The sequence below is a fragment of the Perissodus microlepis genome, chromosome 6 (assembly GCF_051167445.1).
Source record: "Perissodus microlepis isolate ML-2025 ecotype Zambia chromosome 6, ASM5116744v1, whole genome shotgun sequence".
NCBI lineage: Eukaryota > Metazoa > Chordata > Actinopteri > Cichliformes > Cichlidae > Perissodus > Perissodus microlepis.
The window spans coordinates 3,226,724-3,251,860 of record NC_140466.1 but is presented as its reverse complement, the minus strand read 5'-3'; the positions used below and the strand labels follow the sequence as shown (position 1 = coordinate 3,251,860).

Sequence of the window (25,137 nt, the reverse complement as noted above, 5' to 3'; positions counted from 1 at the left end):
ATGTGATTGCAGTGCTTGAAGGCATCATTTAAAATCATGTCTCTGTATGGAGAAAATCAGGCTGTATGCAAAAGGGAAAAAGCTGCAAATACAATGGACCGATGCGTACCAGAAGACATTTAACACTGAGCAGTCTGACAGAAATAAAAGCAGTCTTAATAGATTAGTGTAAGTAAAGCAGAGGATGCATTTTCATTCAAGTCTACTAACCAAATAACCCCTTTTAATATCACTTAAAGGACCATTTCACCAAAACTGCAAAAGCTGCCTGAGTCACAAACAAAAAGATGAAACCAGTTTCTGTCCTACAACCTTTAAAAGATGCCTTTAAAAACAGGTCTCATATAGGTAGATATAGATATAGGTATTCCACATGACTTTATAATTTCCAACTAATGACGTCTTACTGTTAAATTAAAAAACTACCAATAGCTTGTAGATGTTTAGATAAGTCATAAACAACGTCGGCGTTACCAGGTCAGTTGCAAGTTCTGATACAGCACAAGTTTTAATTTTAAATATAACATTTGTTTAAAAGTTCCCTGTTTAAACAGCCAGAGGCTCCATATGAGCATCCATCAGGCCCTGATAACAATCATTGTTTTCACAGATCACCCTGACAACCATCGGCTACGGAGACAAGACGCCAAAGACGTGGACGGGGCGGATGCTGTCCGCAGGGTTCGCCCTCCTCGGCATCTCCTTCTTTGCCTTGCCAGCTGTAAGTTATTCTTTTTTTATGAATCAGTTTTCTGTAACAGGTTTTCATTTTTTTTCTCTCATAAAGTTTCCTTTTTTATGAAATTTGCTTCTTTTTTAATGTAAATTTACAACCTTATTATTGTAGTTTATAATAATAATTATTGTTGTATTGTTGTAATAGAACATTCAGTTAATTTCCAGTCACAGTAATTCAGTCATTAAATTGAATTATGTACCTACTTGAGGACATAAAAGTTCTCTGAAACAAGCTGTTTTAGCGCTTGCCTGCTCTCTTCTTATTGGCTAACTTCTGGAAGCCTGCACAGGAGCACTAGGATACTCTCTTTAAGTCAGTGCTACCAGTGCATGAAACCACATCATGGTGTATTTGTGGTGTGTGTATTTATTGCTGTTTATATCATTTCAGGGTATTCTGGGTTCAGGCTTTGCCCTGAAGGTCCAGGAGCAGCACAGACAGAAGCACTTTGAGAAGAGAAGAAACCCAGCGGCCTACCTCATCCAGGTAAAGCAGACACCCTGTTATTCTTTTGTCTCTGACACATATCTCTGCTTTGGGCTGGACAATGAAGACGTTAACGTTGACGATTCAATCCACTGAAGTGTTGTTAAAATCTATAAGCGACTGTCATTCTCCACTTTGTCCTTTTCCTTCGTGGACTTGACAAAACCCAGTGAAAAGCAGATATCGTCACCCTGTGCAGCCCAGTTCTCTCCTCATCTTCTCAAAGCTCAGTCATCTTTTTCACCTCCTACTAGTATAGCCATAGACTGTATATAAAAGATGGTCATGGCTACCATGAGATCACCATTTGGTTTGCAGAGTCCTGTTTTTCTTCCTTTCTTGCCGTTTTGAAAGCAGGCGTTACGAGCACAGGTGAATCTGAGCGTGGAACCGAGGGATGTTCCACGCACATCGTCTATCAAAGCTTACTCATTTTTTTAAGTGAACTATAATTTACACAGTGTATTCAATAAAACATGAAATCAGGGGGTGGAGCCTATCCCAGCTGTCTTAGGGCAAGAGGCAGGGTACACCCTGGACAGGTCGCAGGGCTAACACATAGACAACCATTCGCACTCACATTCACACCTATAGGTGTGACAGACCCCGGCATGATGGTGGAATTGAACTCAGGACCTTTTTGCTGTGAGGCAGCTGTGCTAACTACCACTGCCCAAGGAAGATTCATGACAAGGAGAAAAAAACCTGTTAAATCCATGTCCAGACACACAAACGAATGGAGGTAATGATTATTTTTAAGAACTTCCACGAAACCGGATTAGAAATTCAACGTTAAACTCATGAGACCACAGTGTAGTTCATTAATAACCCAACGTTAGTAGTTCATTTCTTGTGACTTTATTTGCGCTTCAAAATGTCTGTTCAGCTCATCTAATCTAGATGATCTCTTGACGTTCCAAAGGCTTCTTCAGTTTCTAAAGCTGATGAGGAGTCAGTGTTGTAGGTGGCTGACAGCATCTCTGTCCACTGAACTGAAGTGGTGTCCGACAACTCCAACTATCTGCCACTTATGATTCGGTCCTGAGGTCCCGTTCCAGACGATCTAACAACATTCAGTCCTCGTCCTATATGACCTTAACAAACGACATGATGATAGGGTGGGACAACAACTCGCAAACAAGGCCAACATGTCCGGAACGAACTCCAACGTGACAATCCTGGGTTAAATACCTGGGACTCGTCATCAGCTTTCAGATGAAATCCAGTTTGGATTAAAGCAATTGTTTAAATGTGTCAAAAACATTTCCTTCCTACTGAGCTTATTGTCTGAAACAATCCGAAAGCCTGGCAGGGTTTTTTGGGGGGATGGTTGTTTTGTTTTTGTTTATTTTTTGGGGTCTGAGGAACCACGGCGATGTTAAATTAAGAGCTAAGTTGCAGAGAAAACTCCTCCCACTGTATGTCTGTCTTTTATATACAGTCTATGGTATAAAGCACAGAAACACCAACGATCCCCTCCGTCCTGCTACCTGATCTTCACTCACCTTTAGTTTCATCCTGACTTTCACTGGTGCTGACCTCACATTGTCCTCCTCGTATATTTCCCCACATGCTTCCTTTTCCTTTTGTCCATCATATGTTCCCATCTCCTCCTCCTCCTCTTCATCCTGTGCATCCCCATGTTGTACCAGGCTGCGTGGCGTTATTACTCCACCGACAGCACCAGGCCCTACCTGGACGCCACGTGGCGGCACTATGAGAGCCTCCTGCCTATCCACAGGCATGTATCCATGCCTGAACGCCGGCCGACCCCAGACGTGTGACACATCCGTGTTTTAGTTTTCACTAATCAGCTCTTTTTTTACTTTCTTTTCTCCTCTTCTCCTGACTCCCTCTGGGGCCTTGTTTTTCTTTTGTTTTTTTACTTTTTTTCTGTCTGTTTATCGTTTTTTTCTGGGAGGGGGGTCTTTTAATTTTTCCCTTCCACCTATTTTTTTTGTGTATTCTGCATGCAGTGTGTTTGGCGTAGTTATGCGGCTGATGAGAACTCGGTTTCCATTGCTACCTGGAAGCCTCACTTGAAGGCGTTGCATACCTGCAGCCCTACAAAGTAGGTACAACTATGGCAGCTGGTGTCTGTATTTGGTGTCTGTGCCACATTCCTTTCCTGCACTTCAACTTTGCAAATTTAAAGTTAATTTAGATCCTCTTTGGATTATTCACTTTTCCTGCTCTGTCCTGTCGTTTTACGTATCTGCTTTTTTTCTCTTTATTGAAAATTTATAGAAGAAGTGATTTTAGAATTTTAATTTATAAATGACAGACAATTTCCAGGCTCCATTAATGTAAAAAAAAGCTGACTCCTTCATCTGCTTCTCTATAAATGTCTCCGTCTGTGTGCTGAGTGCTCAACGGGCCAGGAACTTTCGTTGCTTTGAGGGACCGAGGCAGCAATTTTAGCCGTCACCCTTTCATAGCACGTCTATTTATGACTCCAATTGTGGCTTCAATCAGCCAATCGGGCTTTTTGAACTCAAAGCCCTCATCTTCTCAAAAGCCCAGGGCCCAGAGTGATTTAGAGGGACGCACCTATTTCAGTCTGCCAGTGTGTCAAGCTTTAGCTGTAGTGCAGCTTTTTTACAGAAAATGATGAGGGATGCGGAAAGAGTTGAGAAATTTCCCCCAGTGCCATCAAACCGTCAACTTCCATCAAGTGGTTCTTCATATTACTGTCAATGACAGGAAAGTTGGTATTTATAATAAAACCATACGTAATTTTACCTTCATAGTGCGAATATTTTCAAATTTTACAGCCCTCAAAGTACAAAGCGGATGGTTTTAAATTAAAGGCCTTTTAAGTGTCAGTATTTATTATATTCACATGAAACCTTCAGGACTGAAAATCAGATTTAATCTCTGTTAAAAACCGCAACCAAATCACCACGAGTGTCACAATCCACAATCAAGGTTTTATTTAAGTAAGATTTGTTTTTCTCTACAACAACAGGGGTGGGGAACTCCAGGCCTCGAGGGCCGGTGTCCTGCAGGTTTTAGATGTGTCCTTGATCCAACACAACTCATTTAAATGGATAAATTACCTCCTAAGCCTGTCTTGAAGTTCTCCAGAGTCCTGCTAATGAACTAATCATTTGATTCAGGTCTGCTGACCCAGGGTGAGATCTAAAACCTGCAGGACACCGACCCTTGAGGCCTGGAGTTTGACACCGTTTCTATAACCATCTCTGAGCTTCAGTATCTCGTGATACATCCTAGCGTTTCAGATCGTATTCAATAACACAACTTTAATGTCTGCAGTGTAGAGGAACAGACGCCCCAGAGAATTCACTTCAAAAAGTGCATTCTGGGTAAACTTTAAATGCTCATATCACCATGTGAGATGCGCGTCTGCTCAAAACAAGTCATGACATGAAAGTTCTCCTTTCAGAAACAGCTTGAAGGCCAATTCAGAGGTTCCATGTTTGCGCCTCACCTGGTTTCTGTCTTAAGGTGTCACACTTTAAATGGGACCACACATTATTTCTATTCGTGTCCCCACATATTGAGGCACTGTCCCACATTTTTATTGGCTCCAGTTCACAAACGTAAACACATCTCACCAACAGATGTGCTGACTCAAGGATGCTGGAACTCAAAGATAATTTCCAGGCACGGCAGCAGCTGACATACCTGTCGCATAACAGCATAAAAACAAACTTTAGCTTCTACTTCTGCTTATAAAAGTTGGGAAAATGGAATTAAGTTCAAAAACTGCAAGCTGCATAGTGTGTCTGTGTTCCTTTTCTTAAATTGGCTATGTCAAAAAAAATTCAATCTGCATTTTAGCATTAATCTCATCACCCATGTTGTCCCACACAAACATCATGGACTTCATGTTTAGTTTGTTGGGACTAGATCAGAATTTGAACATGTGCTGGAAAAGAAGCTCCTGAAGTTTTGTGTTTCATACCCTGTGAGGTAAAAGAAGATTTAACTATGCACTTCCTGAATTATTTTTATGACTAAGAAAGTTTCAGAAACATCCCTGCCTCTGATTTATTATTTCATAAATCATACCGTGTCTACTCCAGCCAGCAAATTCTATTTTTTAAAATGACCTAAGACGAGCACTTTATTCATGAAGCTGCCCAGTCTGTACCAAAACCTGCTTTGCTCTATGTATATCTAAAAAGAGCTTCTTCCTGTTCCTTTCAGAATAAAAGACCTCAACATACGCTGCATGACTGCTATAATCCCACGTACTGTTACTACACATTTTAGAATGCTGTGGGAAATGACTGGTATCGTCCCAAACAGCACATGATAAAAGCAGAAAAGCTGCCCTTAAAAGCTCGCCTCCCCTCATGTTTTAGTATTGGCATTTATGAGTTTTATGCACTTACATTTAAATACTCTGTTTAAAATTATCCACAGTTCTGTGATATAATTCAGGCATCTAACCAAGCTGCTAAATGTTAATACTTGAACTAGTTATGCACCTTGAATTATAGAAATGGGGAGCTTTTCTTCTTTGGTTAGAGAACATTTTTAAAATTTTATGATTTGTGCATTTTTTGGTATCCATCCTAAACACCCTGCAAACACCCAGTGATTGGGGTTTGTTTTCCACCCCTCCTATGTGCTTTTGAAAGCCATCTGTGGAGCCTGGAAATATTGGGACAGCTATCTGCAATGTATACAATAAATGCATTGCAGATGGTTACATATAATGTACAGTTCTAGCTTTATGATTACTTTATTTAAAGGAGTAATGTGTGAAACATGCAGTCCTTAAGTCACTTTCTTCTCTCGCTGCTGCTGCTGCTTTAGTGTGCATGAACCTGCATGTTTGTAGTGAGTCTGCTGTTTGTTAAAGCTTCCACCATCAGGCCTCTTATTGATCGATGTGTTGCGGCCTTCAAATCCTCTGCACTTGTGAAAGAAACAGCTGCTGGCAAAGCTTGTGATGCAGAAATCTCCCTATCATGCTGAACACATTGGTGCGTTTGCAGGTTTTAGCTCCTCGGTTATAAATCATATATAACTTGTATTTTAATGAATTCCTAAAGCTCACATCATCACGACTTCAACTGGAGAGTAAATGAGTTTTTAAACATGCTGAGTGTGTCATTCATCACTGTGGACATAAACTTTGCATTTATGATGTTGCCGTTAAAGAAGAATTCTCATTTGCCGTTAACACCACTGCTGAGGCCGCGCTAACTTTACACGCTGAAAAGGTTTGCAAAGCAAAGCAAAAGTAAACATAGAAATCAGCTGCCTGGAAAAGCCTCGGTGCTAAGTATATGAGGCACAACCTGCATTACCCAACATGAAGAGCATCCAGCAGGTTCACTGTCCAGTACACGTCAGGGTGTGCTTTATAAACTGGTTTCTTGGTTTTCATTAAGCCAAACGAGTTCATGTTATTATGTGGAATAATGCATCCACTTCACAAAAACTTTGACACTTATCTGCTCCAGGATCTCCTGCTAGTTGGACTAACCTCATCCTCACCTAGGAGGTGCCAGGATATGTCCTGGTTAGATACCTGAACCACTCTAGCTGGCTCCTGTTCATGTGATGGAGAAGCAGCTCTAAGCAGAGTCCTTCCTGACTTACTGAGCTCCTCATGCTCCATCCAGAGTCTTGCCACCCTTTGAAGGAACCTCATCTGAACTCTAAACCCTGAACTCTGAACTCTGAACTCTAAACCCTGCCCCCTTGGCTTTGCCTAGAAATTCTAGAAGGTTATGACCAGTATTAATGACCAAGGGCAACCTGGCAGAGGGCAGCTTCCACTGTGCCCGGGTCCAAGTTATTTCCGGCAGTCTGAACCAGGCTCTCACTGTGGTTGTGCAGAAAATGAACGTCCTGTAATAATGGGTTAGATACCCAATATTCCTTGGTCTTGGAATAGACCAAGCTGCAAAATAAAAAATGATGCACTGTATTACCTTGCAATAACATTGTAACTTTGACCAAAAAAGACTGTTCACTGTGGTAGATTACATAACTTACCATACAAAAATTGATGCAAGACAAAGTGGAAAATATTAGTTAAACTCTCTTTAATACAACATATGAGATTTCTAATAAATGGGCTAAAACTTGCAAAAGCACCAGTATTATGATATAAGCACTGTACTATTACTGAAGTTTTATGAAAAGATGTGTTCTCAAATATCTTTCCTTTTCTGATCTGTCTGCTGCAGGAAGGAGCAGGGAGAGTCGACCACAAGGTTTGTGACTGTTTGACCTTCGCTGTGTTACGTAGTGTTGTAAGTCCATGACTTGAAAATAGGGCTGGGCGTCAAATCAGAGAATGTATCAACAAAGCTGATATGGCGCAGTACCACGTGTGACCACTTGGGAAATTTACCTGAAAATAACTGAGTGCCTGAATTTTATTTTCATTGCTTTTTCTTCTTGTTTTTAGTCAAATGTTTGTAATTACTTGACTTTTTAGATTACCTTGAAAAGTCAGCTTTAGATTTTAGAGTTTCTAACTCCTGCCTGTAGATCAAAGATGAATGACGGCTATAAGATACACCTCAAAAATGTTATGAAGGGGGAATCAATCTATAGAGGCCGAAATGGTTTTAGGTATCAGGCTATAAATGTGTTTATTTCTGCTGTACAGCCGGACTTCTTGGACACCGGTTGTTAGAGGAACGGATGTTATTGTGGCACTTCTTTTTCAACCTTCATCTGCACTTTGCAGCTCACTCATTAGTGATTCCCCATGGCCACGCCCATATTTACTTTCTATTCTAATGACGTCGCGAAATCAAAGGTGTCATCGCCTTTAGGACAACTTAGCTACACCGGATGTATCTGATGTTGCATGACATCACAAATGTGGTGCAGCTTTTATTTTTATCACTCACTTAAATTCAGTAGAAGGTACAAAGCATTTAATTTCTGTTAATACATTCGTGATCTGCATCATTATGTTCAAACAATGGCCGGCCGTCTTTGAGGGCTCTTTCCGCCACACTTCTGTGCGACCTGCATGGTCACCCAGACAGAACAGGTGCCCTAACAGGAGCTGAAGGCCATAGGGTGATGATGTGTTGCCTGGAAAAGCAGCCACTTTTACACAAGCACTCTGTATGACTCACTGTTTTGACTTTCTGTTTGGTGCTGTTTTTTCTTTTTATTGCTTTTTCTCTCCAAAAGAGAAAAAATAAAATCATTTACACACCACGTTCACTACACACACAGGCAAAAACACACACACACCATTTTTCTCATGCTTTAAAATATCCTCTTGCCTGAGGTATCTATTACACACTTATTACAAATGTTATTCTGTGTGATAATGTCCTAATATTGCTTAATTTTGTAATGAAATCAGTGCTCCTGATGTTTCTCTTTTAGCTAATGCATTTATAGACTCATTTGGGGAGGGCAGTGTGCAGGGCAGTGGAGGCTGTGTGATGTAATATGTTGTGTTTGCAGTTACGAAACACTGAGTAAATGTTTGTCTGCAAACCACCGCTGCGAACTGAAGGCAGGCGTGCTTTCTTTCTTTTTCATATTACTCTTTCCCTTTGAACCTGGTTTATGAAATACACCACAATGTAGAAAAGGTGATGGAGGTTCTGCAAAACCCCCAACTCTATTTATGTCTCTACTGCAGAGCTAGAGAGGAGGGATTAAACGCCACACTGTGCAGTCAGTGCAGAGCTGCCTTGCTTTATTAACAGAATCAGTATATATGAGAAAAGGCAGTGAGGAAACCAAAACATTACATGGGAAACAAAAATGGATTTGCATGTTTATACCTTCAGTAAACCCACACGACTGTGTAAAGCTCCCTTTCCGCTCACTGGTGATTCAGGCACTTGTTGCCATGGCCCAGCTGAATTCACATAGTTAAATGAGGGATATCGGCATGAACTGTGTGACTCACCAAATTGCAGCCTTTTTCAGACAGTCCTGTAGATGTTCATTTTCTCTACTAAGCTCAATTTGCCTCCGTTCTGCTGCTTCTAAATGTCAGTGGTCGACAAATTGAAACTCCAGCGGTAAACGTATTACTTTGTACTTCCTAGACTTCATGCATACAGTCCTGCAAAGGTTCATCACTCAGTTATTCTGCAGAGCTTACACTAAGAAAGTGGTGTTTAGATGCACGAGGGTTTAAGACAGAAAGATTTTCTCTCATCTGTTTCTGCCTCATGTAACACATCACCGTGTGTCTATCTCCCCTTGGTTTTTAGTAAAAATCATAGTAATAAACAGAAGCTACTGAGGAGGTGTACTGCTCGGAAACATAGGTACACAGCATCTCTGCTCCCCGTGACATGAAGTTTTTCTTTGGGAATGCTGACTAATTCTTGGTGCATGGGTATCTGTAGGAGGCTGTGCAGCCTCAGAGAGAGCAGAGCCAGAAAACCCTGCAGGGAGACATCAGTCGCCTTCATAGTAACACACTATCTGCCTTTTGTTTGATATTTGCCTGAGCAATGCGCTATTTGTGCCTGTTGTGATTTTGGTTTTTAACTGTCAGATCATTAGTCTGTGCCAGGTTTCGTTCTCAGCAGCAGCTCCTCTGAAATAACTAATTAGCTTTTTCTCTGGATGTAGTGAGATTGAAATTACCGTGTGTGTGTGTGTGTGTGTGTGTGTGTGTGTGTGTGATGCACCGTCAACATTTTCTTCTTCACTCACCTCCTTGTATTCCACCTAAACGATAAACCGCGCTTCACTCACCAGAACCCACACAGACATCTCAGGTGCCATCCCCTCCACCGGTGAGAAGCATTGCTTCTTATTGCTAGCCACCTAACAGCTATGAGACTCTCTCAGTTACTTCTTACATCATGTGCTCTGATTTCTAACAAGGGATATAAGTCAGAGTCTGTACAGTCTCGAGGGCCTCAGTGCCTCACTGTGTGTCTCACTGCCACTCGGCACAGTCAGCAGTGAGCAACACTAGCTAACGTTAGCTTAGAATCAGAACCTAGCATGCAACATTTTCCTGATGACTTCACGGGCTCAGTCATTAGTGTCAAGTCACGTTGAGACTAACAAGTGAGATCATGACGTTCATTTTACAAGTTATTAGAAAGGAGGATTATGCAGATGCACTCGTTGGCTGATAACGTCTTAATGAAATCATTAGCCATCCTGTTGACTTTCTCAGACTATTGAGTTTAAGAGTAAGAATTTACTGAGACGAATCAACACATTCATGACCAAAATCCACTGATTTGGTGACAATAAGAAGAACACAGACTTCTGTTTAATCCTCTGAGGCGTGTAAATGATGCACGGCTGATGCCTGCGAACGGCTTTGCATGCTGTCATTCTGCATAAACACAGATTCTGTCACTTGCTAATTATCTCCACACCTCATGGTCCTGCCTGTTCACACTCTGCAGGTAATTCTTATGAATTTTCATCCATAAACTCACACTTTTATATAAAAACATGCGATACATTTAATATAACTGTGCGACACCCGCTGGCTCTTTTAATGATGTGTAAACTAATTGGTCACACAAGACGGCATACTGTGCACACTTGCAGGAACAAACCACAAGCATCATCACACAGCTGAAGCTTCATATCTAACCAAAGCTTGCATTTTGTCTAAAGCATCTGCTGCAATGCATGCTGGTCTGTCTCCATCCTGTCCTGCAGCCCTTATACTAAATGGATGGCTGCCATGTTCAGCAGTTTATGAAGGAACACTTTTCCAGGATAACTTTTTGCCATCACGAAAATCATTTATCGCTCAAACATGTTTACCTCTTTGTCATTTCCACCCCACTTCACTTCCTTCTTCTTTCCCCTTCTTGCTCCAATCTCCCTCTGTACTACTCTTCATCACTAATTTCAGCCAGAAGTTGAGTTTTAAGGAGCGGGTGAGGATGGCGAGCCCCCGAGGTCAGAGCATCAAGAATAGGCAGACGTCATCAGTGAACGACAGGCGCTCTCCGGTGGCTGACGCTGGCACAGAGGGCACCAGTCCCGCCAAGGTTCAGAAGAGCTGGAGCTTCAACGACCGCACGCGGTTCAGACCGTCGCTCCGCCTCAAGAGTCAGTCCCGCTCCACCACTGATGGTGCGTGTGCCATTCTGCTTTCACTGCCGGTATTTTATATCAGTGTGGATTATTAACAAAGCAAAATCACCTGTTTTAGAGTCTGGCTTCTGGCCTCCACCATGCTGGCTTTTTAGTGGTGGCTTATAAATGCTAAGTAACATATTACCGTACCAAAACTGAAGACGGCCTTCTTGGTTTCATCATCTTCTCTCTATTATCATGGAGTCTTTAACTTGAGGTGCCCGTTGTTGTGTTTTGGCGTTATATAAATAGTACTGGACAAAACTGCTTTTCCTGTGAGGGGAAAAAAAAAAGATGTTAGAATTTTTTCCATTTAAATTTTGAAATGTCTCAATGTCTTTTTTTGTTCAGAGCAGGTCTAATAACTTATTTTAGCCATTAGGCTACATTCACCGCTGCTCATTGTGTGTTGTCATGGTCAAAATCGGCCAGTTTCAGTCGTGTGGGATTAACAGGAAGTGAGTAACCTCTCCAAACAGCTGCTCTTGCTCTTCCTTGAGTGCCACATTTAAAGAAAGGTGTTCCTGAGATATAAAAATAAGCACAACTGCCCCAACCTCACTGCTCGTATTTAACTGACTCTCGATCCAGCTCATCAGAACTGGTTTGGTTCACTAATGACGCAGCGGAGTGGAGGAATGCTGATGGCTGCTGTGCTCCCTTTCTTTGGCCTAGCAGTGCCGGCCTGGCGAGTCCTCCTGGGTAACGGCCAGTTGGTGGTTGTGGGCGGACTGATGGATAGATGGAAGGTGGGGGTGGTGAGCTCCAGGAGCCATATGGGGTGTCAGAGCCGTCCAGCTGGCTGAGGCCTGCTGGTGGAGAGGAATCATTAGCCAAGCTAGCCAAAACCAAACTGGTTGGCTGGTTAGCCACGCTGCGTCTGATCGCTGACATGTTGGCTAAGTGAGACATTAGAGGATGGGAAACATCTCCCTTCCATTCTGGCTTAATTAGAAATGAAACCAGGAATTATTTTAGTGGAAAGTTTTTAATGGAGCAAATCATTAATCAGCACTGTTTTTCATCAGCAGCAGGTCTGACAAAACCCACATACTGTGGAGTAATCGATCCTTTCCTGAGGTCATCTACAGTGTTTAGTTCAACAGAACACATCAACGGCATTAACCCTGTGCTTACCTCCTCAGGGTGCTCAGGGTTCCAGCTCCATTTGGAAAATCAAAATGAAGTCTTTCTAAACCTTTAATGCTTTATTCCCACATGACACTAAGGTGAATCTCTGGATTTTGGACAGCTTTGATCTGTGCTTTAAACTATTTAGACTCCAGATTTTCCACCAGCTCACAGGAATCCCCACGGCCCAACAGAGGCGTGTAACTACAAAGTGAAGGTCAATGGGTTAGTAAGCTGTGTTGAGCTTAAAGTCCGGGTTTAGTCTCTTATGAGTCTTGAGTCACTTTTTACCTGTTACATCGAGGTGGTAACTTATTCTGAAACAGTGACCTGGTGATGAGCAGGTTTTGTTTAGAGTTTCCGTCTAAAAACAGCTGGAAGTGTCCAAAACTACAAAAACTACCAGGGTCAAAAGATTCGTCAGATGTTCTTCAGCAGGAGTGATGCAAATTTGAAGTTCAATTCAATTTTATTTATATAGCGCCAAATCACAACAAAAGTCGCCTCAAGGCGCTTCATAGATACAGAGAAGTTGTTGTCATATTGGAAGACAAAGCCATTACCCAGATCTGGTTTTGTCTGCTGATTGCTCGAGGCTTTCTTCTTCACATATCCTTCTTTCGTCACAATTCCTTCAACCTTGATGAGATCCCGAGTTCCAGATGCACTAAAGCAGTGGTTCCCATCATCGTGTTTCCCTGTGCAGACGGTGTTCTTTGAGTTGTCTGCTTCTCCCTTCTTTCTCCGAACATAAGCAGCGTTTCTGTGGCCAAAGAGCTCTAGTTTTGTCTCATATGAACAAAGGACGCACTTTCAGAATGCATAACCTTTCTCCAGATTGTCCTTGGCATTCTTCAGTCTGGCTTGAAAGTGTCTGTTACAAAGAAGTGGATCTTTTCTTGGTCTGCAACCTCACAGTCAGTTTGATTTTTGGAGGTTAATTCATTTTACAACTGCATTAGTTTGTTAACCTAACAGCACCATCAATCTACATAACCACAACCTAAAATCATGAGCTAGCCATGATAAGACAGACCACATGATCTTCACATTTCAAATATGTATTTGTACCTGTCAATCAAAACTGAACCGCCCCAATTTTAGGCTCCACCAATGTGCAAATGGATGCATCATAAAAAAGTGTGCCCATTGTATAGTTATTATTCATGTATTCACGGGAGTCTAGAGGGACTGACTCGCTTTTTGAGCCAACCTCAAGTGGCCATTAGAGGAACTGCAGTTGGTGGAACATTTCTTTTCAGACCCATCTTGACTGTGATTTGTAAAGCAAACCATGACTTGAAGTTTCTGCGACTGCATGTTAGTGTGTTTGAGCAGTAAGACTAACACGGCTCACTGCAATCTGTTGTTTGTGTGGATGCAAAATGTCCTCATTGGCATAAAGTGACTTCATCGCTATCACAGAAATAAATAATCCTCCTTTTCTGCGCCTCTCTTCCAAACAGCAGACTCCAACATTACAGCGGAGGACGGTTTTGATGAGAAGGGCTGTCACTGCGACATCTCGGTGGAGGACTTGCAGCCCTCGGTCAAGTCTGTCATCCGAGCCGTCAGGTGAGACAGAGGAAATGAGACTTCCTCTTTCAGTCTAACTTCTGCTGCAGTTTTCCGTGACCCAGGCTGCAGGCAAACTAACCCTGATTGCGGCCAACCCCCCGCCGTCTTCTGATTGAGCTCAGGGGATTAAAGTGACCGGATGGTTTTTATTTCTGTTAGTTTATTTTTGGATCATCAGGAAATATGGTTAGTGGGAGGATTAAAAGCTGTGTAAGGTGATCGTGTCACAAGGAAACAAGAGTAGACACGTCTTCATGTCTTTCGTGTCCTGAAAGAACTAAAGAGCCTGTTAGATGCAAGGTCATCATACGTTCCCGACCAGCAGGAGTTGAATAAAAGTTAAAAGCAGCTCAGTGTTTGAATTATTAAATATATAATAACTAAGACTATAATGCTGAAGCTTCTGTGGCTCCATGTGGTGAACGAGCTCCTTAACAAGACACCTCATGTTGGTTTTTCTTTTAGTTTTTACTTTATGAGCATCGACAGACTTTCAGTTTTATCAAAAAACAATAATAAACATCAGTGGTTCACCTCATCCCTTTATCCAGCTTCCACATATAAAGTGAACTGGCTGTCACGCATCACTTTGTGGACACAGACAGGTGTGAAAATAGTGACGCAGCCACATCAGTCACTATAGCCTTCACTAAAGGCTACAACTTTAACGTAGGTACCTGCTGTTTTTACAAAATTATGTAGGACCAAAAATGCTGGAAATACAGCAGATACACATCAGTGCACTTCAAAGGCTTGTATTCTGAAAATATTTACAGTATAAAGGAATTTTTTTTGCATTGCTTCATTAAATATGCTTCAGTTATTGTGCAAAGAAAAGTGGAAATTCACTAATCAAATGTCCTACGTGCCAAACTCGAGGCCACTGAGGGGCCAAGAAGCTAAACAGACGTGCTCACTTCCATGGCACCTGCAAGCTAACGAGCTTCCTTACGCAGAACGCACCCAAAGGAAAACTAATGTTCAAGCCCATAGTAGAGTTTTGTGTATGCACTCACTCACAACAGTCTCACATTCTGAGGTACATTCTGAAACCACATGACAGCACAGAGATGTGAAGGTAAGTCGGGGGTACGGCAAATTCAGGAAGTCACTAAATGAGATTTGCAGCTGCAGCAAAAATGTTCTTTGAGTTAAATCTGACAATAGCAGATGAGGTGCCATTCACCTCATAACTTGTCACTTGTACATTTTTATATGCATCACATTTCGTGTCAGAAGGCTCAGTGGTATGTACATGTAAACTACATCATCAGGACCCCCTGTTTTATCTTATTAAATATTTTTGATATTTTGAAGCATTCACATGGACCAAAACTGTATATCGGAAGGCTGTGACAATATAATCCAGGATGTTTTCATTGTTTCCGACCCCTTTGACTCTCCACATTCAGCCACGTTCCCTTGAATTCAGCCTCAGTGCTCCACAGGTGTTTCCATCCACATACACATGCAGCTAAAATCTGCCTTTTTTTCTGAGAAAGTGGTTGTTCTGAGCGTTTGAAATGCTGTGAACAAACAGGTCGACACATTAAAAGCACCATTAAGCACTATCAAAATAAATACAGGCTTTAATTTGTTTACATTAGCTCAGGCTGGCAGTGTCACGGCTGGACCACAGCTCCCCCTTCTGGTGAATTTATGAACTTCTGTGCTGTTCATGCAGGATCATGAAGTTTCATGTAGCCAAGAAGAAGTTTAAGGAGACGCTGCGTCCGTATGATGTGAAGGACGTGATCGAACAGTACTCTGCCGGTCACCTGGACATGCTGTGCCGCATCAAGAGCCTGCAGACCAGGTAGGACGGACATTGTACTGCAAAAGATCTGCATGTGTGTATGCATTCCTTATACATGCATGGGTTTATCTCACGCTGTTTTTTTCTTTTTGCAGTTTGTGTTTTTGCATGTTTGTACCTGTGTTTGCTTCTCTCCAGGCTGGACATGATAGTAGGCCCACAGCCCCTGAGCAGCCGAGCCAAGGCCTTTTCCTCCCCCTCCCTGTCTGTCTATTACAGCCAGGGGAGGAAGAACTCCACCCAGGGGTCAGAATTCCCCCGACTTACTCAATCTACCCACCTACTCTGTCATTCGCATGTCACATGGGTTCAGTTCACTCCTCAGTCGCACAATTCAGGAGCTGGTTTGTTGTCAGAAACGTGAAGGAAAACATAAAGTGCGGCCTCATTTATCAACCATTCGTTAGTCCAGCATACCTGACCGCCCCTTCATGGAGAAGTGATGGCAATGAGGTTTACAAAACATGCACTCGGGACAATTAGTATAACTGTTGAGTTCATTTTTTGCTAGAAAGAGAGAGAGCATATTTCCCCCCATATTGGCTTCCCTTCATTGGCTTCCTGTTAAATCCAGAATCAAATTTAAAAGGGCCCATCTTATTTTAATGACCTTATAGTACCATATAAACCCATTAGAGCACTTCCCTCTCAGACTGCAGGCTGACTTGATGTTCCTAGAGTATTTAAAAGTAGAATGGGAGGGAGACCCTTCAGCTTTCAGGCCCCTCTTCTGTGGAAGCTCCCAGTTTGGATTCTACTTTTAAGATTAGGCTTAAAACTTTCCCTTTGACAAAGCATATAGTTAGGTCTGGATCAACTGATCCATAGAAACCGGCAGTTGCTGAGCCTGGCTCACCAGAGATGAAATAGAGAAATGGATGGTGTGCAGCGTGCATGTCTAAGGACTGCGGGGACCTCCTTTGTAGATGGTGTTGAGTGGCTGACGAGTACATAATACTATACTTCAGCTGTGCCAACATCTCACTTCTGATTTTGGACAGGCAAAGTCCCTCTTGATCCAAAATTCACTTAGTAGCACTGCTTGGAAACTTTTCTGAATGAACCTTGTTTTCACTGCTCACCAGGACATTAAACTATTTTTATGTGTACAGTTTTCACATTGAAGAACAATTACAAACACAGCTCTATAAATCCCAAACTCAAAGGATTTCAGTTTACCATTTAACAATGATGTAAGCCCCTGAAGCATGCTGTGTGTGTCCTAAGAGACTGGCAGGTTTGTCAGGAAGGGGACAGATGAAGCCTAAATCAGCTTGAGTTGACACATAGTGCAGTACAGTACTACTCCTTCCAGTCCTCCATAAAACTGATAGATTTGCTTGTCTTTGTTAATCAGGACCTTTACATTGCTGCCAGTGTTGTTTTGTTGCCTTTACCTTCACTTCTTGTTCCACATGTGCCACCCGAGGCTTTTAAGGGGTTGAAAGTTCAGGATTTGTCACCACAGCTGTGCACAGCTGTGCCTTTATATGCATGATAAATCCAAGTTGTCTGCAGGTTTTAAAAATGTGTAAGTTTGGAGCTTTTTTCCTCTGATGATTTGATAAATGAGGCCCCTGGTTGACGAGCTAAAGCCTGAATTAACTGAGCTTCGAGCCACACTCTGCTCCCACACACAAACCCGTCCTGGGTATGATATCTGCTACTAACCAGCCACTAACAGATCTCTTAAGTAAATTGACTTCTGTTCTGGGAAAGGAGTTTGCAATGTGATGCTAACATGTTTTAGACACACTCCAATCACACACCAGAAGGTTTCACCTGTCATTGCTGTTGCAACACTGCCCCCTGCTGATGCTGTGTGCACTCTGTTGCTGCAGATGAGCCAATCCGACTTGCAAAGGGTGGAGGGCCTGTCAACATGCTTCTTTTTTTTTAACCACATCTCGTAGTCACGAGTAGAGTCTAACACAGGTCAGCAAGCTCCAGCCACAAATGACTTCAACCTGCCATGACCTCACTGTAATATATGAAAAACATCTGTAATATTAGAATAGAGAAAGCTGTAACAGTCCTTAAATTTACGCAAAATGTTGTTGTTGTTTTTTAGTAAAATGTTTAAAATGTTACATGGAGGCTGGTCTTGTCTATATTTGGATCCAGTCCACAATTACAATCCCCAGATCATCTACATTTGATCTGCATGTTTCATATACAAGAGGAGCGTGAATCATTTGGTTCCTGCCCATCTTATCCTGAATTACATTTTTTATTTGAAATTGGACTGATTTACAATGAACGAGTGTCGTAACTCTTCTCGCTTCCTCCTGTAAAAATACAGTTTTAGAATCCAGATCTAACTTCCCTGTGTAGTTCTCGATCCCCTTTTCTTCTAGCATGATTTAGTGCTGACATACAGGGTGTCCACACCTGACTTTTTCTTCTTCCTTTTGGTGAACTCGTGATTGCATGATCTTGGCTCAGTTTTTCTGTGCTCTCTGTCAGCTTTAACACAAACAGACTTTATTAACCAGATCCCACAGAGCCTGACTGGATTTAGCATTTAGACATTAATATAGTCATGTGTAAACCAAAATATAAGACTCTAATGTTTAGAGTCTGAAATAAAAAGTTGTATTGTTAATTGGTAAAATGTAATCTGGTTGGTAATGTTTGGAAGTGTGAAGTCCAGTGAGGAAGAATAATCTCTCGTGTTTGGATTTGTTTTATTCGGGGAAAGGTTTACTTTAGATAAACGGTTCTAATTTTCCTTCCTTTTGTAGTCCTCCTTTGTACATTTTAAAATTAATATCTTATTGTGTTTGCTTGTATTTCTGTGCATTTCAGGGTGGACCAAATCCTTGGGAAGGGCCAAATTCCTCTGGATAAGAAGATTCGAGACAAGCTGCTCTCTGATGGCGATATACTGGAGGACATGAGCATGCTGGGTCGCGTCTGTAAGGTGGAGCGACAGGTCCGTCCTCTGGGTTTTGTTCTTAAAATTTCAGGAGGTTGAGAGGATCAGGGTTTTTGCTAATTGGAGCTTCAGTGTTTGCTGCCTCCGGTCCTCATTACGTACCCCAAAATGCCCCCAGTGTTTCTGGTCAATAAGACTAGAACAGCGCTACGTAAGTGCCAGTCCATCGACAGCAAACCAGCTAAATACAGTAAAATGTGATCCATCTCGACTGCGTTTACGTTTCCTAAAGTTACAGGAAATGAACTTGTTGGTATTCAGAGTGAGAAAAGGCAGGTATCAAAACAAGATCAGCATAAAACTGAAAAGCTGAGGGAAACGATTAGCTGGCTCTGTCCCGCTTCCAGTTTTTACGCAACATTAGACTAACTCAGCTAATCACATTCATCTCCAAACTGTTTATAAGACTGAAACATCTTACTGATCATTTTATTTTGGTATTTGTCACAATGGGTAGAATTCAAAACCTTATTAAGACGGCCCTGAATCACATTTTACTCTTTACAGCAAATTGATTTTTTTCAGGTGCACAAGTTGAAAGTGGCAAATGCATATGAATCCTAAAACTTAAAACAAACATCTGGTAGAAAGCAAGATGCTGTTGAGGTAGCTATGAGCCCCCAGACCTGATTCTTAAGCATTCAAATCAACACTTAGAGGATCTGTACATTCTGCCAGATGTGGCAGTAGATCACTCCTTTATTCCTCTTCTCTGCTCACAGGTCCAGTCGATTGAGTCGAAGCTGGACTCCCTGCTCGACATTTACCGTCAGGTTCTGCGTAAAGGCTCGTCTTCGGCCCTCACGCTTTCCTCTCTTCCCCTCTTCGAGCTGGAACAGACTTCAGACTACCACTCCTCTGTCTTCAGCAAGGACATGTCCTGCTCAACCCAGGTCAGCAGCAGTGGAGCGCCGCCCACCAGCGGCTTCGTCACTCGCTCCTCCACCAGTTCTCATCTCTCGCAGGGAGGACTCCATCTCATCCTGGGGCCCCCCAACGAGCTCAACCTGAATCTCAATGCCCCTTCTTCCACGCCTCCCTCTGGCCTCGCATCATCCTCTTTCAGCCCATCGCCCCTGCCACATCATCATCACCATCACCACCACCACCACCATCCCCAGGCTCAGGCCACCACACCTGAAAGTGGCACTGATGAGGCTATGGGTAGTTCTCCACCCATCCTCACCCCGAACAGTGTCAGCAGTTCAGGGGACAGAGGAGTAAGAGATGGTGGGTTTCCTCTTCTGGCAAGGCTTCCACCTCCACCCCCTCCCAGCCGAAGTCACGGCCCAGGCACTTTAGTGCGAACAGCCTCCATAGAGGTATCCCCTGACATAGAGGACTTTTGTGGAGGTCTTGGGACACAGATGGAGGACAGCATTGTCAGGAAGGACCTTGGCCTTGGGTTGGGGCTCAACAGATTGGGGCAGCAGCTCCAAGGGAACAGCAACAGCAGGCTTAGCACAAAGGAGGAGAGATCCTGGAGGAGACAAATGAGCTTGGAGCTGGAGCCCCTGGTGCCACCAGCGCTGGGCTGCTGCTCTGGGTCCAACGAGATGGACCGAGGATTGGGCAAGTCCATGTCAGTGCAGGATCTGAAGCAAGTAGCCCCCACCCATCACGGCCACAGCCTGTCATCTCCAAGCCCCAGTACAAGCAGTGACTCCCCCATTGGCTTCCATAGCTGTAGCCAAGATCCTGGGGGAGGAGGAGGCGGTACAGGCAGGAGGAGTGGAGGTGGGTGGGGTGAGGAGGACCTCTTTATCAGTGATAGAGACATTGAGACGCAGGGACTTGACTTCTTGTCACAGGGGTCTGCCGAGACTCCGACTTACTCCTCAGAACTCCTGAGGACAGGCGGCAGAGCCGGAGCAGGGACCCAGGGCTCAAACCGCAGTCTGGCCAGCGGTCACGCATCCTTGCCCTCTACTGGCAGCAACGAGTTGCTGAACATGCCACACGTACGGCTAAAATAGACCCAGCTACATGTCGGGAAGGCACACCAATCTCACCTCAAAAAGACGGTTTTTATCCTTTTTGGAGGGAAGTGGGTGGGTGGGAATATTACATGGGGTCTTCTTCTGTTTATATTCATGTTGATCCATTTGATAAGAATCACAGTATTTTCATACAGGCTGACCATATGACATATCATTGCATGAGTTTTGTTTTAAAGTGTGATTGACAAATCTGAGATAAGAGCCTGAGAAACGACAACAGAGACACCCAAAAACCTCCGCTGTTAAACTTGGGTTGATATGAGACCTTGACATACAGCATGAAGTGCATGCTTATTGTAAAGAGGTACAGAGATTTGAAAGGTACAGTTTGCAGTTGAGGCCATGGGCTCCTAACACTTATTGAAACCCTCTCTGAGAATGGCCATGTTCAGTGTATAAAAGCCACATTTTGTGTGTCTCCCATCAAACAAGACGTTTCCACACTGAAATGATGTTACATCACTACTGCCAGATGCATTCTTTCTTTCCCATCTTTAACCTCTTAAGATTCACAAGGTCATTGATGACATATCTTAGGTTTCGGTTTCTTAGCATCCAACCCATTTTTGAATATTTTCACCTGTTTGGAAAATGGAAAATCTTTTTATAGAAAAACTGTAATGCGCAAATGAACAAGACTTAATTCTGAGATGTAACGTCGTCTTTGTTTCTGGAAATTTGGCCTTGTGGCTAAAATAAGACCCAACTTTAACCATAATCGGGATCTGAAGTTAAGAGGGTAAATTTTATGAAACTAAAGCAATACATTCAAAGGACAGAATTTAAATTATTTTAGTTTCAATCAAACCTTTAAAAAGAACTCTATTAAAAAGGAATATACCAGTGTAATGTGAATACAGGCAATACGATTTACATTTTCATGCATGTTTTTTTTCCGTCTTTACAGCAAGAACAACAAATTTCTTGTGGTCTTAGGTTGTTGTCCTCCACACAATTTTGGATCTCTGTTTTACAAGGTGCAAGGACACACAGGGAAGGTAGGGGAGGGGCCAGTTGCATTCAGAGATTTGATTGGGCAACCAAGTGTCAGTAATTAAAATGAACAAATGGGCTCCTGTTTGTGCTTGTAGATCCCCCCCAAAAAAGAAAAAATATATACACTGATGTATTGGAGCATAATGATGTTATCAAGTATTGTTATGTTAGTATAAGTACAGTTAGATTCTCTGAGCACCATGGTTCTTTATCCCTTATGTTTTCCATCAAGGTAAAATGATATTTTTGGACTGTTCAACCACAATCACTGACTGTATATAAGAGATGGACGTAGCTTCTAGATCTGAAAAGTGAAGTCAATGCAGAAGTGCCTTAAACCTGCATTCTTTCTGATGGCCAGCAGGGGGACACTCCCTTGGTTCCAAAAGAAAGCCCTGTTGTTTAAACTGAGAAAGAAATGTCCCTGCTGCTCACTTCCTCGATGAGTTCATAGTGAAAATCACTAGTTTCAAGTAAAATATTGTTCATTTTGTGAATCGTGATCCCTATTACTGTGCAGGACATAAAGCAGGTTTACAGGGTGAACATATGGGCATTAAGTGTCCCTCAGTTTCACCATCAGCTCCACCTCTGCTTTCAAAACACCAAGATGGGAACCCCAAAAATGCTTCATAGCAGGAAATGAGTAACTGATAGGTGAAAGCAGAGTGGCTACCTCCATCTTATATAGTCTTTGTTCACTTAAACTCAGATTCTTTTGGTGTCTTATTTTGAAACTTGTACAATCATAAGCTGCTACTCAGAGGTTCAGCGGGAAGAAAAGATATGCTTTATCCCAAAGCCCAACTTTTGTGTACTTTGGGCTTTTTCCAAACACAACAGGTATATTTAAGTGTGTATTTTATCGTAAGTTGGGGAGTGGAACCACACCTCACAACACCCTCTTCAAGCCATTGGACTACAAATGTTTCCTGCCCTACATATTTGTATATTCTTGTTTCCATGCCCCGCCCTCTCTCCTTGCTATTTGTGGGATCAGCCCAGGAGCTGGCGTTACAACAACAAAGTGATAGTCTGCCAAAAAGTGATTCCTGATGTTTCAGTGTGTGTTTTATTTGTAATGTCTTTATTTATATTGATTAATAGACTTGAACAGGATTTTAAAAAGGAGCTTTACATAAAATAACAAAATGACCAGTTTTGCAAGTGTCTTTGTGACCATGTTGGTCACTTAAAACGTCGCATAAGTTGTATTTGTTTCAACTAGTGCTGCGCTCTTGACCAGATCACTCTTAAAGACATTTTTGATATCAATGAGATTTGTTAACTGGAAAAAAAAGGATATATATGCATCTATTCGCTTCCACTTATCCTTACCAGGGTTACGGGGTGGGACTCTGGCCTGTGTCGTCTACCATAGGCGAGAGGCAGGATATGCCCTGGACAGGTCGCCAGTCTGTCGCAGGGCTACCGTATAGGGACAGACAACCATTCCCACCTATGGGCAATTTAGAATGACCAATTAACCTAACCCCACAAAGTGCATGTCTGTGGACTGTGGGAGGAAGCCTGAGAACCCACACAAACATAGGGAGAAAATGCAAACACCACACAGAAAGGTCCTGGCCAGATTGTGGAGTTGATCTGTCTGAGGCAACAGTGTTAACCAGCACGGCACCGTGCAGCCCTACATAAATAAACGCCAAAAACTCTGCAGCTTCTACCTTGTGGCAGGAATGCTGTTGTAGCACAAGATGACTTGATATCATTCATGAGGGACACATTTGATACATGTTTTATATATTATAGGCTAACAAGTGATTTACAGTAGTTTAAATACAGGCAATCATTTTTTTGGCAGACGATCACTTTTTTGTCACCACCAATCCTGAGCCCGAGGTCATAGCTCACCATCTATTTGTTACCTTCTTTCAAATGCCCAGTTGTGTTTGAGGTTGAGTTCCCTGCTATTGGCTCAGGGAGTTATTTTTCTGGTCAGAATGAGTCTTTGGGGTCGACCAAGCATGAAGAGCCAACACAAATTGTTATTTCTGGCCATTTCCTTGGATAAATTAAACCCCATGTTAAAAAATGTTGGTCTCTTTGATGGGTGGCCGGAAAACCCCTGAACTCTTAAAATCATGTTTCAAAGGCATGCATGCAAGTTTGCTGTATGCACACGTGTACAGAGAAGAATGCCCATTCCCACCAGCAGCCAGTGAGGATGTCAACAGAGGTTACAAGCAGCGGCTGTTACTTCACATCAATTATGCACCGACCGGTTGGTTTCCCTGCCAATCGCAGCACATCTCAAATGTCATTACCTGGTTTAAGAGAATTGCTTAATGTCAGAACAGGTGTGTGACCTGGCAAAGCACTTTGTTTTGGTTCAGAAACACTGAAGGAAATGTTTAGACGTACGAGTTTTTCTTGTATCTGGCTTTTCTCCCGGCCTGTTCTTACATGAGGGAAGATTTTTAAACTCTTATTTAAAATCATGGTCAATGTTTGCTTTTTTTCTATACTCTGTGATGTGGGGATTATTTTTGCTTCCTGGCTACAGAATGTATAGTCGCTGAGTATTGACATTAAAACAAGAAAAGCAATGTCAAACCTCCTTGTTGCATGTTAGAGAATTAGATGCATTTGATACAGTTATGTAGGTTTTTCTGGTACTTGGGAAAACTATTACAGTACAGCTAGATGCAGATCAGTTTTGGAACCCGGTGATTGGTCCACCTCTGGCTATCACAGGTAAAAACTGCCCATCTGGTCGATCTACATTTCTACCCTCACCTACGATTGTGGATCTGAGTGTCCCTGCCTGTGTGACACAGACAGGCTAAATAGTAGGGTAGAACATGGACTGATCTATAGATGCATGACATAAAGCACCTGAATAAATTCTGCAGATACCCCTTACCAAAAACCAGAAAAGTTTGAGGAAGTTTAGTTTGCTTTGAAGAATGGATTTTAATCTCCTTTGCATGAAGAGACTGCCATATGCAAACCTATCTAGAAGTGATAATGAATGCTATGCCATCACTTGAGTTTAAAATCAATGAGCCCAGCTCTGATATGAAGTCTACAAAATGTGCAGTACATCCAGTATACCGGTGCCTTGCTTGTATGGTACATATTGAGCTTTGAGTTTATTTAGTTTCTGAAAGGTGCATTAGGTTCCTCCACACAGAGATGATTGCACTGTCTTTATTTCCTCTCATTAGGTCCTTACTTGAGGCATTTTAGTTTTTATATTCAGAGATTTTGCTATGGAGCTAAAAATGGACCTTTGACATGTTACCATTCTGTCTGTGTGTCATTTTAATTTATTTAAATTATGTTCACATATTTACACACTAGTAATAATCTCAGATTTATGAAGCCTGTAATGTAAATGCAAGCAAACTTTTATTCTCATTCATCAATAAAGGAAATTCTACAGATGTTTTTT

At 42.3% G+C, this 25,137-nt stretch overlaps 1 protein-coding gene across 6 annotated transcripts in view; it reads left to right on the top strand.

The window, feature by feature from the left end:
• Window positions 1–25,129, top strand: part of kcnq5b (potassium voltage-gated channel, KQT-like subfamily, member 5b) — a 130,373-nt gene extending 105,244 nt beyond the window's left edge. Inside the window, exons 6-15 of one of the 6 annotated variants that reach the window (XM_084930191.1) lie at window positions 611–721; window positions 1,130–1,225; window positions 3,202–3,296; window positions 7,399–7,425; window positions 11,037–11,260; window positions 13,864–13,969; window positions 15,657–15,788; window positions 15,927–16,034; window positions 18,597–18,723; window positions 19,449–25,129. In XM_084930191.1, coding sequence (XP_084786317.1) covers window positions 611–721; window positions 1,130–1,225; window positions 3,202–3,296; window positions 7,399–7,425; window positions 11,037–11,260; window positions 13,864–13,969; window positions 15,657–15,788; window positions 15,927–16,034; window positions 18,597–18,723; window positions 19,449–20,702 — 2,280 coding nt within the window. In that variant the 3' untranslated portion in view covers window positions 20,703–25,129. Of the gene's footprint in view, window positions 1–610; window positions 722–1,129; window positions 1,226–3,201; window positions 3,297–7,398; window positions 7,426–9,411; window positions 9,469–11,036; window positions 11,261–13,860; window positions 13,970–15,656; window positions 15,789–15,926; window positions 16,035–18,596; window positions 18,724–19,448 lie in introns of all 6 variants that reach the window. The other 5 variants (XM_084930190.1, XM_084930187.1, XM_084930186.1 and 2 more) reach the window with 5 other exon arrangements.
• Window positions 25,130–25,137: the final 8 nt, after the last annotated feature.